The sequence below is a fragment of the Oncorhynchus gorbuscha genome, linkage group LG19 (genome assembly GCF_021184085.1).
Source record: "Oncorhynchus gorbuscha isolate QuinsamMale2020 ecotype Even-year linkage group LG19, OgorEven_v1.0, whole genome shotgun sequence".
NCBI classification, from domain to species: domain Eukaryota; kingdom Metazoa; phylum Chordata; class Actinopteri; order Salmoniformes; family Salmonidae; genus Oncorhynchus; species Oncorhynchus gorbuscha.
The window spans coordinates 22,628,397-22,645,867 of NC_060191.1; the positions used below are offsets into that span (position 1 = coordinate 22,628,397).

A 17,471-nucleotide genomic window follows, 5' to 3' on the forward strand; every position below is an offset into this window, starting at 1 on the left:
GAAACAATATAAACTGTTGCACAGTACAACACTGTGTTAATGTCAGTACAATTAGGAACAGTTGTAGAATATACTAAAGTCAGCATAGTAACCTAAAATACTGCATTAACATTCAGGCCCTTGGTTTGTTTAGTCTTTGAACCTATGCATGAATGCAGTTCATATTTCAGATTAAAATAACTGTGCATATGGTTCACATTGGTCAGTTGTTTTATCCTGGGAATGCATTTTTAGTGCATCTCAATGTATTACAAAAACAACCAAATTCAAACCAAAAGTCATTGGTAGAGCATATACAACTTCAATATTTTATGCTGCTGGTTGATCTTTACTAATAGTTCACTAATATCTGACTCAATAGATATATTTGGCCCCCATATACACGTAGGTTGTACAACTGATGTACGACGCATTTGACACCATGGTTGTGATAGCTGATATTTTTGTGATACAATAAAGAGTTCAAACAGCCACTGCAGGCTTCCAACGCTTATGTAATTATATTCGTGCAGAAAATCCCCGTTTTATCACAACGATTGTGCCAAATGCAGTTGAGTATGTTTTACTTAGTTGTAAAACCCACTTTAGAATTACCCTAAATTTCCTTTCAATTCCATTCAGTTTGACTATGACTTACAATGGCTAGAACAACTCTACAAGGCTTTTAGTTTAGGTACCAACTGTGTGAGTATCTGTAGTTTGGTGCATACTGATGAGAGACTTTGGAAGGCATTTGCAGGAGTAGCCACCAGGTTGAGGCTCATGCCACCAGAATTCAGCCCAAATGAAGCCATATCTAGAATCCCTTATAAAAGTCACGATAGCAGGTATTGTAAAGACAGTTTGCTATAATGTCCCTGCTGCAGCATGAGGCCTGCTCAGGAGACCTGTACTTTACGCCCTTTTTCAACAGCAGAAACACATATATTTCAGGGAACATGGTGTAGAGTTTAAACGGAAGTATTTAGGAGAAGTTAAACCCCACCTAACAAATATAGCAAAACTTTAGCACTTTAACTCAGTCTCAAAGTGTGAAGAGGAACTTAACTAGGGCCCACAGAGTGTTGTAAGGGTTGGTCAAACTCTGTGAAGATGCACTAACATGTCTGGTTAAAATACAATACAAATGTCATGGGAAACTGAGTTGAAGACCAAGAAGGCATAATGGCTTTTACGGTAATATTGTTTTTAGAGGAATTGCAGTAATGGTCAAATGTTTTTTTTAACGTTTAAAAAATAATGCAACTGTGAAAGAGGAATCATCACTCTTCAAATGTGGTTCTGATATAAATGTATAAGTGAATGATTGTGGAAGAAAAACAATCGAATTTGCTGCTGATTTTGAATAAGCAAAAGTATGTCGAAACTCCTTCAAATGAGTGGATTCAGTTATTTCAGCCACACCTGTTTCTGACAAATGGAAAAATCGAACACACAGTCATGTTTGTCTATGTTTGTCTCCATAGACAAACATTGGCAGCAGAAGGGCCTTACTGAAGAGCTGAGTGACTTTCAACGTGGCACCATCATAGGGTGTCATATTTCCAACAAGTCAGTTCGTCAAATTTCTGCCCTGCTCGAGCTGCCCTGTCAACTATACGTGCTGTTATTGTGAAGCGGAAATGTCTAGGAGCAACAATGGCTCAGCCGCAAATTGTTAGGCGTGTAGCGCTTAAAAATTGTCTGTCCTCAGATGCAACACTCACTACCGAGTTCCAAACTGCCTCTGGAAGCAGCGTCAACACAAGAACTGTTCATCGGGAGCTTCATGAAATGGGTTTCCATGGTCAAGCAGCCGCACACAAGCCTAAGATCACCATGCGCAATGCCAAGAGTCGGCTGGAGTGGCGTAAAACTCTCCACCATTGGACTCTGAAGCAGAGGAAACGCTTTATTTGGAGTGATGAATCATGCTTCACCATCTGGTAGTCCGACGGATATATCTGGGTTTGGCAGATGCCAGTAGAATGCTACCTGCCCCAATGCATTGTGCCAACTGTAAAGTTTGGTGGAGGACAAATAATGGCCTCGGGCTGTTTTCATGGTGCGGTCCATGCCCCTTAGCTCCAGTGAAGTGAAAGTTTAACGCTACAGCATACAATGACATTCTAGATGATTCTGTGCATCCAACTTTGTGGAAACAGTTTTACAACGGCCCAAACCGGTCATGCAGTGTATATTGAGTACAAACCAGTAGCCTCTAATGTTAATAATGAACGGAATTCATAGTCAGTTGTGGAACTGAATGCATTCAACCAAAATATGTCTTCTACATTATACCCTATTTCGCATATTTTTCCACTTTGGCTGCTTGGTTAATCAAACCAGCAACTTTTCAGTTACTGTCTCAACGCTTTTAAACTGTAGGCTACCTGTCGCTCATAATAAATGCATTCAGCATGCTTGTGAGTTAATGAAGAATATGTCAGCGAAATGTGTTTTTAACTCATATAAAGGGAAGCACCCTTTTCTCAGCAGATCTTGCGTATTGGGGAAATGACTTCATCTATCAGACCACAGAGGGTTAAAAAAGAGAGAGAATATTGCAAGTGTATCTCTATCCAATGCAAGGCATTTTAAATATTATTCACATGTACTTGTTACAAACAGCCAATCTTGAAATATGGACACATTTTCTTGTATAAATCTTTCTTATGGTAAAATAAAACTGCATGTAAATACAAAAGGCATGAGTATTGCAGTGTGTGTTGCGATCGCAGTCTGTGGCTCAGTTGTTTGAGTACGGTGCTTGCAAAGCCTGGGTTGTGGGTTTGATTCCCACGGGGGACCAATACAGGAAAAAGTTTTTTTAAATGCATTGACTCACTACTGTAAGTTTCTCTGGATAAGAATGTCTGCCTAATGACTTAAATGTCAACCAAGTTGGTTTGATGGGTTGGCTGATTATGGTCTATATACAGTATGGATGGGCGGTATACAGTACAGAGGGACTTCCTGGATTGCAGCACCAAGTTAGAGAGAGTAACAGAATGGGGACATGAAGTGACAGTTCACACCCATCAGAGAGACACAGGGCTCCTGATCAACAGGAGGAGAGAGCACACAGAGAGGTAATGTGCTGATTCAGTCTAACTTTCTGCATGGATCGAAAGACAAGCTATTCAACCATTATATATTTTTGTTTTGTTACATTGAATGACTGTTAAAACTTGATTATGACTACTTAATGTAATGGTAATTTTCTATTAATCATTTAGGGCATTACATCGCATTGCTTCATAAGGCTTTATATACAGTTGATGTCTGAGGTTTACTTAACTTGGGTCAAACATTTTGGGTAGCCTTCCACAAGCTTCCCACAATAAGTTGGGTGAATTTTGGCCCATTTCTCCTGACTGAGCTGATGTAACTGAGTCAGGTTTGAAGGCCTCCATGCTCGCACATGCTTTCTCAGTTCTGCCCACAAGTTTTCAATAGGATTGAGGTCAGGGCTTTGTGATGGCCACTCCAATACCTTGACTTTGTTGTCCTTAAGCCATTTTGCCACAACTTTGGAAGTATGCTTGGGATCATTGTCCGTTTTGAAGCCCTGTTTGCGACCAAGCTTTAACTTCCTGACTGATGTCTTGAGATGTTGCTTCAATATAACCACATAATTTTCCTACCTCATGATGCCATCTATTTTGTGAAGTGCACCAGTCCCCTTGCAGCAAAGCACCTCCACAACATGATGCTGCCACCCCCGTGCTTCACGCTTGGGATGATGTTCTTCAGCTTGCAAGCCTCCCCCTTTCCCTCCAAACATAACGATGGTCATTATGGCCAAACAGTTCTATTTTTGTTTCATTAGACTAGAAGACATTTATCCAAAAGTACAATCTTTGTCCCCATGTGCAATTGCAAACTGCAAACTTTTATGGCAGTTTTGGAGCAGTGGCTTCTTCCTTGGAGCAGCAGCAGCCTTTCAGGTTATGTCGATATAGGACTCGTTTTACTGTGGATATAGATACTTTTGTACCTGTTTCCTCCAGCATCTTCACAAGCTCATTTGCTGTGGTTCTGGAATTGATTTGCACTTTTTGCATCAAAGCACATTCATCTCTTGGAGACAAAACGTATATCCTTCCTGAGCGGTATGACGGCTGCGTGGTCCCATGGTGTTTATACTTGCGTACTATTGTTTGTACAGATGAAGGTGGTATCTTCAGGCGTTTGGAAATTGCTCCCAAGGATGAACCAGACTTTTGGAGGTCTTGGCTGATTTCTTTTGATTTTCCCATGATGTCAAGCAAAGAGGCACTAAGTTTGAAGGTAGCCCTGAAAATACATCCACAGGTACACCTCCAATTGACTCAAATTGAATCAATCAGCCTATCAGAAGCTTCTAAAGCCATGACATCATTTTCTGGAATTTTCCAAGCTGTTTAAAGGCCCAGTCAACTTAGTGTATGTAAACGCTGCCCCGGTGGAATAGTGATACGGTGAAGTAAGTAAAATAATCTGTCTGGAAACAGTTGTTGGAAAGACTACATGTGTCATGCACAAAGTAGATGTCCTAACCGACTTGCCAAAACTATAGTTTGTTTAACAAGAAATTTGTGGAGTGGTTGAAAAACGAGTTTTAATGACTCCAACCTAAGTGTGTGTAAACTTCCGACTTCAACTGTAGCTTATTCATAAAGATTTATCGATGCAGTTTAAGATATTTTTGAGCAGTCATATAAGCTTATGTTGGGCATTATAATGTTTTATAGGGAGTTACTCATAAGGACTTATAAAGGTGCTTGGAATGCATTATGAAGAAGACGCTCATAGGGACTGTGACCGCACATTGTTCTTTGACATACTCTCTAGGCATTACAGCAAAATACGCCTCAGTTGAATAAACATGCTAAGACGGTTGTTATGAATGACACTGTAGCACTCATAAAGATGTAATGAAACGTTAATATCGGATGTGTATTGCTATATGTTGTTATTATCACAACACCATTTCATATTCTATTTCACACTTGTGCTCCAGACCAGAAGACACAGACAGAGACAGTGACAAGAAGAGAAAGAGGAAAGAGACCCCGGTACTGTGATTGATTCATCAAGGCAGTGGAAACAGGATGTGGGTCCTCATCTCGGCAGCTCTACTTCTCTCTCTGACAGAGAGAGCCACATGTGATAGTAAGGTCCCTTTTATCACAACTAATGTTAATGTGATAGTCATTAGTAGATGTGGTAGTAGTAGTGGTATGGCAAATATCTCAGTAGACACTATCTCATAAAACATGTCTACGAACAAGTGAAGTAGTATCCAAGTGCTTTCTGTATTACTCATGACTGTATTAATTTCCCTCCATCAGAACTGGCAGCAACACCAAAGGCATCACCCTGGACCATCACCTTCAGTCCAGCAGAAATAACAGCAGAGAAGGGACTATGTGCTGTTATTTCATGTACTTTCACTCACCCTCATAACACCAAGCCTACCCCTGCAGTATGGTTCAAGTGCCCAACAAAGGACAAATGTGATAAGGATAAAATCATAATTTTCCACTCCAAAGAACCCTCTAAAGCTCAGGAGGGTTATAAACAGAGAGTGTCTCTACTGGAGACTGATCTGACAAAGAATAACTGTAGTGTGATCATCAACGACATCAGAGAGAATGATGCTGGAGAGTATCAATTCAGACTTCCAAGTTCATATACATACCCAAAGAAAGTGAACATCACAGTGAGCGGTACTATGACTATTATTACCAGTTACAGGGACAACCTATTATTGTAGTTAATTGTATACAGTACACACTTGCCAAGTTCCCCCTCAGGTCTCCCTTATCATAAAGTCCTATCATAAGAAGACATTACTGGGGAAACTCCCATTCAGAGTCATCACATGCATGCTGCTCTCCTCCTGCTCTCCTATGGCTGATTATGTGTCACTGCTGTTTTGTAAAATTCACTACTGTGTTTGTATTTCCTGCCTCCAGCTCTGACCCAGAAGCCCTCAGTGTTGACTCCTCCTCTGACAGAGGGAGAACCAGCTACTCTGACCTGCATCGCCCCGGGGATCTGCTCTGGAACTCCTCCTAACATCACATGGACATGGAGAGGAACAGGAGACAACATCACTGAGCTCAGAGACAACATCACCATACAGGAGAGAGAGGACCTGACCACTGTGACAACAACCCACTTCTCAACGTTGACCTTTACCCCCTCAGCTGAACACCACAACATGATGGTTACGTGTCAAGTAACCTTCCAGAAAAAATATCAAATTGAAGAGACAGTAACTTTGAATGTGACATGTGAGTACCCCTTATCCTACATTTGACATTAAACACCTTATTCCAGAGAATCTTTGAAACCTAAGAATAACCTTGATAATAAGCAAATGATACAGTATGAAGACTCCACCTGCAGTTATGTCATGGCTTTGACTTTTCCCCTTTTTAATCATGATCCATTGTTATTAGTCCCTCAACCAACATAGTCTGAATTTAGTGTATGTTTAAAAATACATCTGTACAATTAGAAACTCTTTGCACTTAAAGATGTGAAAGAGCCCCAAATAACTGGAAATGAAATGGTGAAGGAGGATGGTACCCTGGATCTGACCTGCAGTGTTGACAGTTACCCTCCATCTGATATCACTTGGAGTATGAAGGGGACAAGTGCCCCACTTCAGAATTACACTGAAAATGCCACTCTCACCATCTGCAATGTGACAAGAGAACATGCTGGGGAGTATGTGTGTACAGTTCAACACCTCAACAGGACTATGACAGCTTCCACTGTTGTCACTGTGATGTGTAAGTACTAACCTGACTGTAATATACAAACTCATGTCATATTTTATGATCTGGAATTACTCTGGCATGTTTTAGCATCAATCTATCACTCATATCTCTCTCTTCACTGTCTTTTTTCAGACCTTCCTGTGATTCTTCCTGGCTCTGGGTGTGTGGACCAGGCAGAGGTCATGACCTGTGTGTGTGTCAGTCAGGGGGTTCCCTCACCCCTCATAGTGTGGCACCTGCTGGAGCTCAACACAGTGAGGTGCAGCCTCACTACGTCAGTGTTGAGTTCCTCAGTGAACAGCACCATCAGTCTGCCTGTTGGACACCACAACAACACCACTGTGGAGTGTGTCAGCAGCAATGTGGTGGGTGTAGTGAGAGAGAAGCTGCAGGTCACACAAAATAAGAGCCAAGAAAAGCAAAGAGGTAAATATGTATGTCAAGTTACTTGGCTAGAGAGTCACAGCTTCCCATTCCCACCCAATGTTTGTAATATTGAGGATGTTCTGTACATTTAGGCTTAGGGAAATTCATATTATGAAGGATTGTGAGCCCCTTCTCATTCAGAGTTGTTGTTCTCTTTTTAGAGAAGGAATTGGAAGGCATTATAGCTTTGCTGTCGGACCTCAAAATGATTACTGCATTTGTGGTTGGTGCAGCCCTCTCAGCCACCATCTGTTGTATCTTCCTGTGTTTGAAAGGGAAATGTAAAAGGTACATGCATTCTATTACTGATGTACAGTGTTAACTGATTGTTGTTTTTAAAAATACATTTCAGATTGTCTTTAGAAATTCAGATTTACTATCAAGAGAATCAGATACGTTGTCAAATGCACCAACGCCTTGCACCATAATGTAATGGGCGTACTTGCTAACCGCTCCAAGATACAGTTAGAGAAATGTCATTTGCAATATTTTCCTTAGACAAAAAGAGAGGATCCCAATGTACTCAGACTCCAAAAGTCCTTTCATGAACCTGGAGATGGTGACATGTGAAGACCAACAGGTGCAGTACCAGTTTCTGTCTTTATTCAGCTCTGCATACATTCAGTTATCAACTCATATTGGCATGTGAATGCTAAGACAGCATAAACAGATCTGGGATCACCAAGCTAACAAAAGACTCCTAACACAGTACTTTCTGTCTTCTACTCCATAGACGGATGCAGGACAGGCTGTGGGGGGCGAACAGACCCCTCTGCAGTTGGAGCTGAGCGAGGGAGCTGAAAATGGAGGGCCCCAGACCAGTGGAGCCGCGGGAAAATTTGCCACAGGGGAAGAACTAAATGAAGTGGACTACGCCAGAATCAACTACTCCCTGCTGAAGAAGAAGAATCCTGATGAGGCAGGGAAGAAGACCACCACCACAGAGACAGACTACGCCAAAATCAAAAGAGAGAAAAAGAAAGAAGGGGATGAAGATGGTGGAGAGGGGAGTGGTGTGAATATGGGGAAGGATGAGGAGAAAGAGAACAGTACGCCAGCAGCAGAGTCAGATGAGGATACAGCGCTTTACTCCAACGTCAAGGCTATTATGGGTGGTGGTGAGTTACAAAACAATTTTCGCTAGAAACATGGGGGAAAGCATACAGTATTAGCCATGGGGTCTTATATCATTTTCTGAATCCGGATTGAGTTTTATGATGATACTGAGACTTTTGTTTAACTGTAATAGTAGTTTTGGTAAATGCTTTGTTTTACAGCGCTGTGTTAGCTGGTACTGTATGTTCCTGGTGGTTGTACAATTTCAATAAGAATATTTTCTAGTTGTACATAGAAGCAAGTTTTGGTAATGTTTTTCAAGGAAGTGTCATTTGACTTCTGTAATAATTCTGTTTTGTCACCACGAGGAAGGACTGACAAAGATGTGGTTTGGAAAAGGTAAAGACAAGTTGACTTGATTGTTGACTGATTGTTGACAACATGTAAAGTATATTTCTTCTCCAATGGTTATTGAAAATAAACATATTACATATTACATATTAACATGGACGTGACATCAGTCAAAATAAGACATGCTATCAAGAACAAGTTAAAACTAGCTGAAACGAGCCACCTACGATTCCCTAGATGGCATCTTTGTGTCATTGTTGCTACTGTAGCTGTCTGGCCATCCAGAATCACGACAACACACGGCCTTCAGCCCCATTGAAGCGTGTGTATCGTTTGTGACATTGTCAGCTCACCACTATCTGAGAATATTTTTCTATTATAGGTGTTCATTATTTCAACATGATTTTATATTCACTTTTTCCACTTGTTAGTTCTCTGAAATCTGTTCAAAACATGTATAAATGGTGTATTTCTTTTTTTGCTATTTCCAACCTACCATCTCCACAAATTTCATTCAACAATAATTACAGGCTACCAATGGTATAAATCAGGAATGGCCAAATTTGATGGGGGTGGGGGCCACAAAAAAATCTGAACTAGTCAGGGTGCCCCCCACAGTGGCTCGTGGGTCTGCTTAACAACATCCATACCCACACATGTAGTCAGAGCTGGCGGTAACCTTTTGGAGGCCCTAAGAAAAATGTTGTTTCCCCTACCTTGTGAGCACAACATTTTAGGGCCCCACTCTTGACCTCCAAAAAATTACTATTCTACACATTTTGCCATGGGACTTAGAGAAATGATGCAATACATACACATTCTGTCAAGGGGTTCAGAGAAGATTTTGCAATTGTATTACTCATTTCATGCTATTTTACTTATTTTACCATGATTCATACATAAATAGCAAACATTCGGATAGTATACAACTTAAAAGCATAATGTACTTTTTTTCCGGCTAGTCCAAATTAGATCTATTTCTTGCATATTGCAGCATTATGCTGCGCTATGAGTATTCTATGTTCCGAAATATACAATCCAACCGCAAGGCGCTACAGAGGGAAATAGTACAAGTACATCACTTGGTCCAAAAGCTTCCTGCCATCCAGTACCTCTATATTAGGCGTTCTCTCTGCTATCACATGGTAAGCGGTACTGGAGTGCCAAGTCTAGGTCCAAACGGCTCTTTAACAGCTTCCACCCCCAAGCCATAACACTGCTGAACAATTAATCAAATGGCCACCCAGACTATTTTCCTAGCGACCACGCTTCCACATCTGCATTGCTTGCGGTTTGGGGTTTTAGGCTGGGTTTCTGTATAGCACCTTGTGAAATCGGCTGATGTAAAAAGGGCTTCATAAAGACATTTGATTGATTGATTGATTTGCATTGACACCATTTATGAACAGAGCAGAACAATATCTCCTAGGTTCTTCCACAATAAATGATATTGAACTAGAGTACATTAATGAAGATTTAAAAAAAATGTATGTAACACAAGGGCAAAAATGTGTGGATTTATTTATGTGCCCACATTGAGCAACAATGCCTAATTTATCATAACCATTACAGATAGATCCTAACTGCTAAAGTGCTACATATACACTGAGTGCTCAAAACATTAAGAACATCTACTCTTTCCATGACAGACTGACCAGATTAAAGCTATGATCTCTTATTGATGTCACTTGTTATTAAATTCACTTCAATCAATGTAGATGAAGAGGAGGAGACTGGTTAAAGAATGATTTTTAAGCCTTGAGAGAACTGAGACATGGAGACCTACAGCACCCGGTGTCACAGAAAGGCCAAAAAGATCAATCAAGGACAACAACCACCCAAGCCATGGCCTGTTCTCTTGCTATCATCCAGAAGGTGAGGTCAGTACAGGTGCATCAAAGCTGGGACCGAGAGTCTGAAAAATAGCTTCTATCTCAAGGACACCAGTCTGTTAAATAGCCATCACAAGCCGAGTAATAACCGGCTACTCAACCCTGCACCTCAACCCTGCACACAGACATGAAATCTCTGGCCACTTTAAATAACGGAACACTAGTCACTTTAATAAATGTTTACATACTACTTTACTCATCTCATATGTATATAATGTATTCTATTCTACTGTATTTAGTCAATGCCACTCCGACATTGTTAGTCCTAGTATTTATATATTTCTTTATTCCCTTCTTTTACTTCTAGATGTGTGTATTCTTGTGAGTTGCTATATACTATTGAACTGATGTAGCTAGGAACACAAGCATTTCGCTACACCCGCAGTAACGTCCGCTTGGTATGTCTCTGTGACCAATAACATTGTATTTTAATTGATAGGTGCATACAGACAGCTTGGCTACACTGTAACCGAAGCGGCCACAGTGCGCTCAGCCAGGACTGTGACTTTTCCAACTGAATGAACACATCTTAACATGTAATGTGATTGAACTGATTGATGTTGGGTAAATAGATGATAAAATGCAGAATAGTGTCAAATGCCTGTAAACAGCTTGGGAGGAACAAATATTTCACATACAGTATTTAAATCAGGCAAGGTGACAAGACAACATTTTCTCGTGGCGAACGCCTCTCACATGACATGGAACAACACCCTGAGTGCATCAAACATGAAACAACAAAACGAATGTAACAGCACGACAAAATAGTTAAGCATCTATCTTTTGCAGGTGCCTTTTCATTTTAAACACCAGTGCTGAAACCAGTGCTTTCTAAAAGCCAATTTGTGCTTGACCTGAAAATGTGGTGGGAGGCTTCATATGGAGGGTGTGACACCATTGCGGAACCCCTGAGGCATGCAGAGCTCCATACCGCATTGCTGTGTGCCTCCCACATTTTGTAACAATGCAGAGGGCGCCATATAGCTCCGCATTGACATGATTGGCTGACAGTAGGTGGTGGTGGGAGGTCCTGTATAAACACAAACTCACTTCCTTGACAACTTCCTTCACAACAGCTCTGCTCAACAGATCTGCGCTGCTGCACAAAGAGCAAGAAGTATGAATGGCCTGACTTCTGCAGCGGCCGTATCACTGTAAATACTGCACGGACAAGGCAGACTCTGACCACGAATTGCCTTTAAAAGTCCATTTATGCTTGATCTGGAAATGTGGTCGGAGGCGCTATATGGATGGTATGACACAAATGTGGAGCCCCCGGAAGCATGCAGAGGCCAAATGTAGCTCTCTACTGTATAGCCGTGCACCTCCACAGTTTGGAGGGCTCCATATAGCTCCGCATTGACCTGATTGGTGGACACTAGGAGGGGGCGGGAGGGGCAGGATGTCCAGAAAAAACACAAACTCACTTCCTTGACAACTTCCTTCACAACAGCTATGCAAGAAGTATACCGAGCATTCGGAAAGTATTCAGATCCATTGACTTTTTTTGTTACATTGCAGCCTTATTCTAATATGGATTCAATTGTTATTTTTTCCCCCGATCCATCTACAGACATTACGCATAATGACAAAGCAAAAAGAGGTTTTTAGAAACGTTTGTGTGTATTAATGTATTACACATAAGAATCTGAAATATCACATTTACGTACAGTTATAGTTGGAAGTTTACATACACTTATGTTGGAGTCATTAAAACTCGTTTTTCAACCACTCCACAAATTTCTTGTTCACAAACTATAGTCGGTTAGGAAATCTACTTTGTGCATGAAACAAGTAATTTTTTCAAAAATAGTTTATAGACAGATTATTTCACTGTATCACAATTCCAGTGGGTTAGAAGTTTACATCACTAAATTGACTGTGTCTTTAAACAGCTAGGGACATTCCAGAAAATGATGTCATGGCTTTAGAAGCTTTTGATAGGCTGATTGACATCATTTGAGTCAATTGGAGGTGTACCTGTGGATGTATTTCAAGGCCTTCCTTCAAACTCAGTGCCTCTTTGCTTGACATCATGGGAAAATAAAAGATGTCAGCCAAGACCTCAGAGAAAAATTGTAGACCTCCACAAGTCTAGATCATCCTTGGTAGCAATGTCCAAATGCCTGCAGGTACCACGTCCATCAGTACAAACAATAGTATGCAAGTATAAACACCATGGACCCAAGTAGCCGTCATACCACTCAGGAAGTTCTGTCTCCTAGAGATGAACGTACTTTGGAGCAAAGGACCTTGTGAAGATGCTGGAGGAAACAGGTACAAAAGTATCTATATCTGTCACGAATATTACCGAAGGTGACTCCCCCCCCCTCGGCGGTCGTCGTCGCCGGTCTACTAGCTATCGCCGATCCGTTGTTCTGTGTTCGTTTAGTTTTGTCTAATTGGTAGCACCTGTTTCTAGTTTGGTTGTTAGGATAGGGTTATATATAGTCTGTTCAGCCCGCTTCTGTTTCGTGCGGGCTTGTTCTCCTGTTTCCTTGTTTGAGTGTATTTTTGTTGGCATTTTGGGTTTCACGCTGTCCGTTTATATTTCTGTTCATTTGTGTTTCCACTTTTGTACATGTTATGTTTCCAGGACATTAAAGCGTGTTGTTTTTCCCACATCCTTTGCTCTCCACACCTCTTCACTCATTATTCATAACAATATCCACAGTAAAACGAGTCCTATATCAACATAACCTGAAAGGCCGCTCAGCAAGGAAGAAGCCACAGCTCCAAAACCGCCATAAAAAAAACATAATACGGTTTGCAACTGCACATGGGGACAAAGATCGTACTTTTTGGAGAAATGTCCTCTGGTCTAGATTTTTGAATGACCATTGTTGTGTTTGGAGGGAAAAGGGGGAGGCTTGCAAGCCGAAGAACACAATACCAACCATGAAGCACGGGGGTGGCAGCATTATGTTGTCGGGGTGCTTTGCTGCAGGAGGGACTGGTGCACTTCACAAAATAGATGGCGTCATGAGGCAGGAAAATGATGTGGTTATATTGAAGCAACATCTCAAGCCATCAGTCAGGAAGTTAAAGCTTGGTCGCAAATGGGTCTTCCAAATGAACAATGGCCCCAAGCATACTTCCAAAGTTGTGGCAAAATGGCTTAAGGACAACAAAGTCAAGGTATTGGATTGGCCATCACAAAGCCCTGACTTCAATCCTATAGAAAATTTGTGGGCAGAACTGAAAAAGCGTGTGCAAGCAAGGAGGCCTACAAACCTGACTCAGTTACACAAGCTCTGTCAGGAGGAATGGGCCAAAATTCACCCAACTTATTGTGGGAAGCTTGTGGAAGGCTAACCCAAAGGTTTGACCCAAGTTAAACAATTTAAAGGCAATGCTACAAAGTACTAATTTAGTGTATGTAAACTTCTGACCCACTGGGAATGTGATGAAGCTGAAATAAATAATTCTCTCTGCTATTATTCTGACATTTCACATTCTTCAAATAAAGTGGTGATCCTAACTGACCTATGACAGGCCATTTTTACTAGGAGTAAGTGTCAGGAATTGTGAAAAAAAAGAGTTTAAATGTATTTGGCTAAGGTGAATGTAAACTTCAGACTTCAACTGTAAGTATTCTGACCCTATACTCACTACTTTGTTGAATCACCTTTGACAGTGATTACAGCCTCAAGTCTTCTTGGGTATGACTCTACAAGCTGGCACCCCTATATTTAGGGAGTTTCTTCCATTCTTCTCTGCAGATCCTCTCAAGCTCTGTCAGGTAGGATGGGGCGCATCACTGCACAGCTATTATCAGGTTTCACCAGAGATTTTCAAGGACATTTAGAGACTTGTCCCAAAGCCACTCCTCCATTGTCTTGGCTGTGTGCTTTGGGTTTTTGTCCTGTTGGAAGGTGAACCTTCGCCACAGTCTGAGGTCCTGAGCTCTCATGGAGCAGGTTTTCATCAAGAATCTCTGTACTCTCTCCATTCATCTTTCCCTCGATTATGACTAGTTTCCCAGTCCCTGCCACTGAAAAACATCCCCACAGCATGATGCTGCCACCACCATGCTTTACCGTTGGGATAGTGTCAGGTTTCCTCCAGAAGTGGCACTTAACATTCAGGCCAAAGAGTTCATTCTTGGTTTCATCAGACCAGAGAATGTTGTTTCTGATGGTGTGAGAGTCCTTTAGGTTCCTTTTAGCAAACTCCAAGCTGGCAGGTCTTATGCCTTTTACTGAGGAGTGGCTTCCACCTGGACATTTTACCATAAAGTCCTGATTGGTGGAGTGCTGCAGAGATGGTTGTCCTTCTGGAAGGTTCTCCTATCTCCACAGAGGAACTCTGGAGCTCTGTCAGAGTGACCATCGAGATCTTGGTCACCTCCCCGACCAAGGCCCTCCTCCCCCGTTTTGGCTGGGCTACCAGCTCTAGGAAGAGGTTTTGGTTGTTCCAAATTTTTTCCATTAAAGATTGACAGAGGTCATTGTGTTCTTGGGGACCTTCAATGCTGCAGAAATGTTTTGGTACCCTTCCCCAGATCTGTACCTCGACATAATCTTGTATCAGAGCTCTACGGACAATTCCTTCAACCTCATGGCTTGGTTTTTGCTCTGACAAGCACTGTCTACTGTGGGAAGTTATATAGACAGGTGTGTGCCTTTCCAAATCATGTCTGATCAATTTAATTTACCACAGGTGGACGCCAATGAAGTTGTAGAAACATCTCAAGAATGATCAATGGAAACAGGATGCACCTGAGCTCAATTTCGAGTCTCATAGCAAAGGGTCTGAATACCTAAGTAAACAAGGTATTTCTGTTTTTTTTTTTACATTTGCAAAGATTTCTAAAAAACAGTTTTGGCTTTGTTATTATTGGGTATTTTGTGTAGATTGATGAGGATTTTTTTAATTTAATCAATTTTTGAGTACGGCTTTAACATAACTAAATGTGGAAAGAGTCAAGGGGTCTGAATAATTTCCGAATGCACTTTAAATGCCCTGACTTCTGCAGAGGCCATATCGCAGTAGATGCCAGATTGACCATGCAAAGCCTTTTAAGGCACTGAACCAAAACAGTAGCTGCGCCTGAGCAATGTAGAAAACGGTGCACCTGGCCTCCACAATCCCTCGACTTCATTCAAATTGAGATGGTTTGGAATGAGTCGGACCACAGAGCTAAGCCAAAAGCAGCCCAGTTATATGTGGGAGCTCCTTCAAAACTTTTGGGAAACATTCCAGGTGAAGCTGGTTGAGAGAATGCCAAGAGTGTGCAAAGCTATCATTAAGGCAAAGGGTAGATATTTGAAGAATCTCAAATATAAAATATATTTTGATTTATTTAACACTTTTTTTCATTACTACATGATTCCATATGTGTTATTTCATGGTTTTGATATCTTCACTATTATTCTACATGATAGAAAATAGTAAAACATTAAGAAAAACTCTGTAATGAGTAGGTGTTCTAAAACTTTTGACCAGTAGTGTATGTTTTTGTACCCCTTTAAACTAGAAAGTATCATGATTCATTGGCTATTTTGATATTTTCAGTGATTAGTAATGTACACCCCTGTGGTCTCAAGATGGATGGTTTTGCCCACTTGAAAGTTTTGCAATTGAAATCCAAAATAAAAATGGAGAAATGATTTGACTTTTCCAAACCACATCTTTGTCAGTCCTTCCCCATGGTGAAAAAACAGAAACGCTGCAAAAGTCAAATTACACTTCCTTAAAAAACATTACAAAAACACCTTCCAAACTTGCCTCATTGTACAACAAGTACATAATTGTATTGAAAATGTACAACCACCAGGCACATACAGTACTAGCTGACACAGGGCTGTAAAATAAAGCATTTACCAAAACTATTAAGAGGCGATGTGGCGCGGATTGAATCTCGGCCTGATTCGGATACTGCAGTTGCAACTATTGGCAGGTTAAATGGTTAAAAACATATTTGTGTGATGTACAGTAGTACTGTAAACAATGGAGAGGTGGCGTGAGGATAACTGTTAATAAAGTAATGGAGAACTGTAATTGGAGGGGATATTTCTACCTTACTGTTTAGGAGATGTGTTGAGAAAACAGATTTTTGACCAAAACATTTTCTTCCTTTATTTTAGCTTGGAATCGAAGAAAGAAGGCTTTTCTGTAGATGGGATGAACTTGGGTATTTAGACTATCAGTGGCCACTACTGGATGCAAGATGTTTAAGGGTTTAGTCATCAGGCCATCAGACATTTAGAACATCCAAAGACAAGGAATATCCAGCTAACTTAGACATGTTGCAAAGAAAATATACCACAATAAATGTCCATGTTGAGGCCTTAGTCATGTTTTAATCTGAACATACTTTTTTTCTAATAGCAGCAACACATACTGTATTTTAGGGATTATAGTTCAAATGTAATTACTTGGGAGAAGTAAAACCCCACCTATATAAATATAGTAAGGTTGGTGGCACTTAAACAAAGTCTTAAAATGTGAAAAGAAACTTAACTGAGGCCGACAGAGTGTTGTAAAAGCCTTGGTCAAACTCAGTAAGGTTAACTATCAGATCTTACTGTAAAACACATCATGAGCTGAAGACCAAAGGCATCATTTTATTACCTTCTTTTAGCTAGGCAAGTCAGTTAAGAACAAATTCTTATTTACAATGACGGCCTACCGGGGAACAGTGCCTTGTTCAGGGGCAGAACCTTGTCAGCTCGGGGATTTGATCCAGAAACCTTTTGGTTACTGCCCCAACACTCTAACCACTAGGCTACCTGCCTGCCCCAAAACATGTGGCATAATGGATTTTACAGTGATGCTGTTTTCACAGGAATTGCAGTTAGATCTCTTTTATGTACAGTACCGGTCAATTATGTTGATTTAGGACTACATGCACATTTGCTGTACAAAATGACACTATTACTGGTTTTGAATAAGTTACAAATGATAAAACTTCAGAATTTATCTGAATATATAAGCTACGGGATTGTAGTGTTGATTGATCGGTATGGATTGATGGGTTGGTTGATGG

At 40.9% G+C, this 17,471-nt stretch overlaps 1 protein-coding gene across 6 annotated transcripts in view; it reads left to right on the forward strand.

The window, feature by feature from the left end:
• Positions 1 to 17,471, forward strand: part of LOC124004648 (sialic acid-binding Ig-like lectin 12) — a 29,999-nt gene that overhangs the window by 12,361 nt on the left and 167 nt on the right. Inside the window, exons 1-10 of one of the 6 annotated variants that reach the window (XM_046313313.1) lie at positions 1,037 to 1,176; positions 4,985 to 5,136; positions 5,316 to 5,693; positions 5,943 to 6,263; positions 6,510 to 6,767; positions 6,888 to 7,181; positions 7,343 to 7,469; positions 7,680 to 7,761; positions 7,915 to 8,299; positions 16,570 to 17,084. In XM_046313313.1, coding sequence (XP_046169269.1) covers positions 5,076 to 5,136; positions 5,316 to 5,693; positions 5,943 to 6,263; positions 6,510 to 6,767; positions 6,888 to 7,181; positions 7,343 to 7,469; positions 7,680 to 7,761; positions 7,915 to 8,299; positions 16,570 to 16,601 — 1,938 coding nt within the window. In that variant the 5' untranslated portion in view covers positions 1,037 to 1,176; positions 4,985 to 5,075 and the 3' untranslated portion in view covers positions 16,602 to 17,084. Of the gene's footprint in view, positions 1 to 1,036; positions 1,177 to 2,877; positions 3,072 to 4,984; positions 5,137 to 5,315; positions 5,694 to 5,942; positions 6,264 to 6,509; positions 6,768 to 6,887; positions 7,182 to 7,342; positions 7,470 to 7,679; positions 7,762 to 7,914; positions 8,300 to 16,569; positions 17,085 to 17,471 lie in introns of those variants that run through there. The other 5 variants (XM_046313312.1, XM_046313311.1, XM_046313315.1 and 2 more) reach the window with 5 other exon arrangements.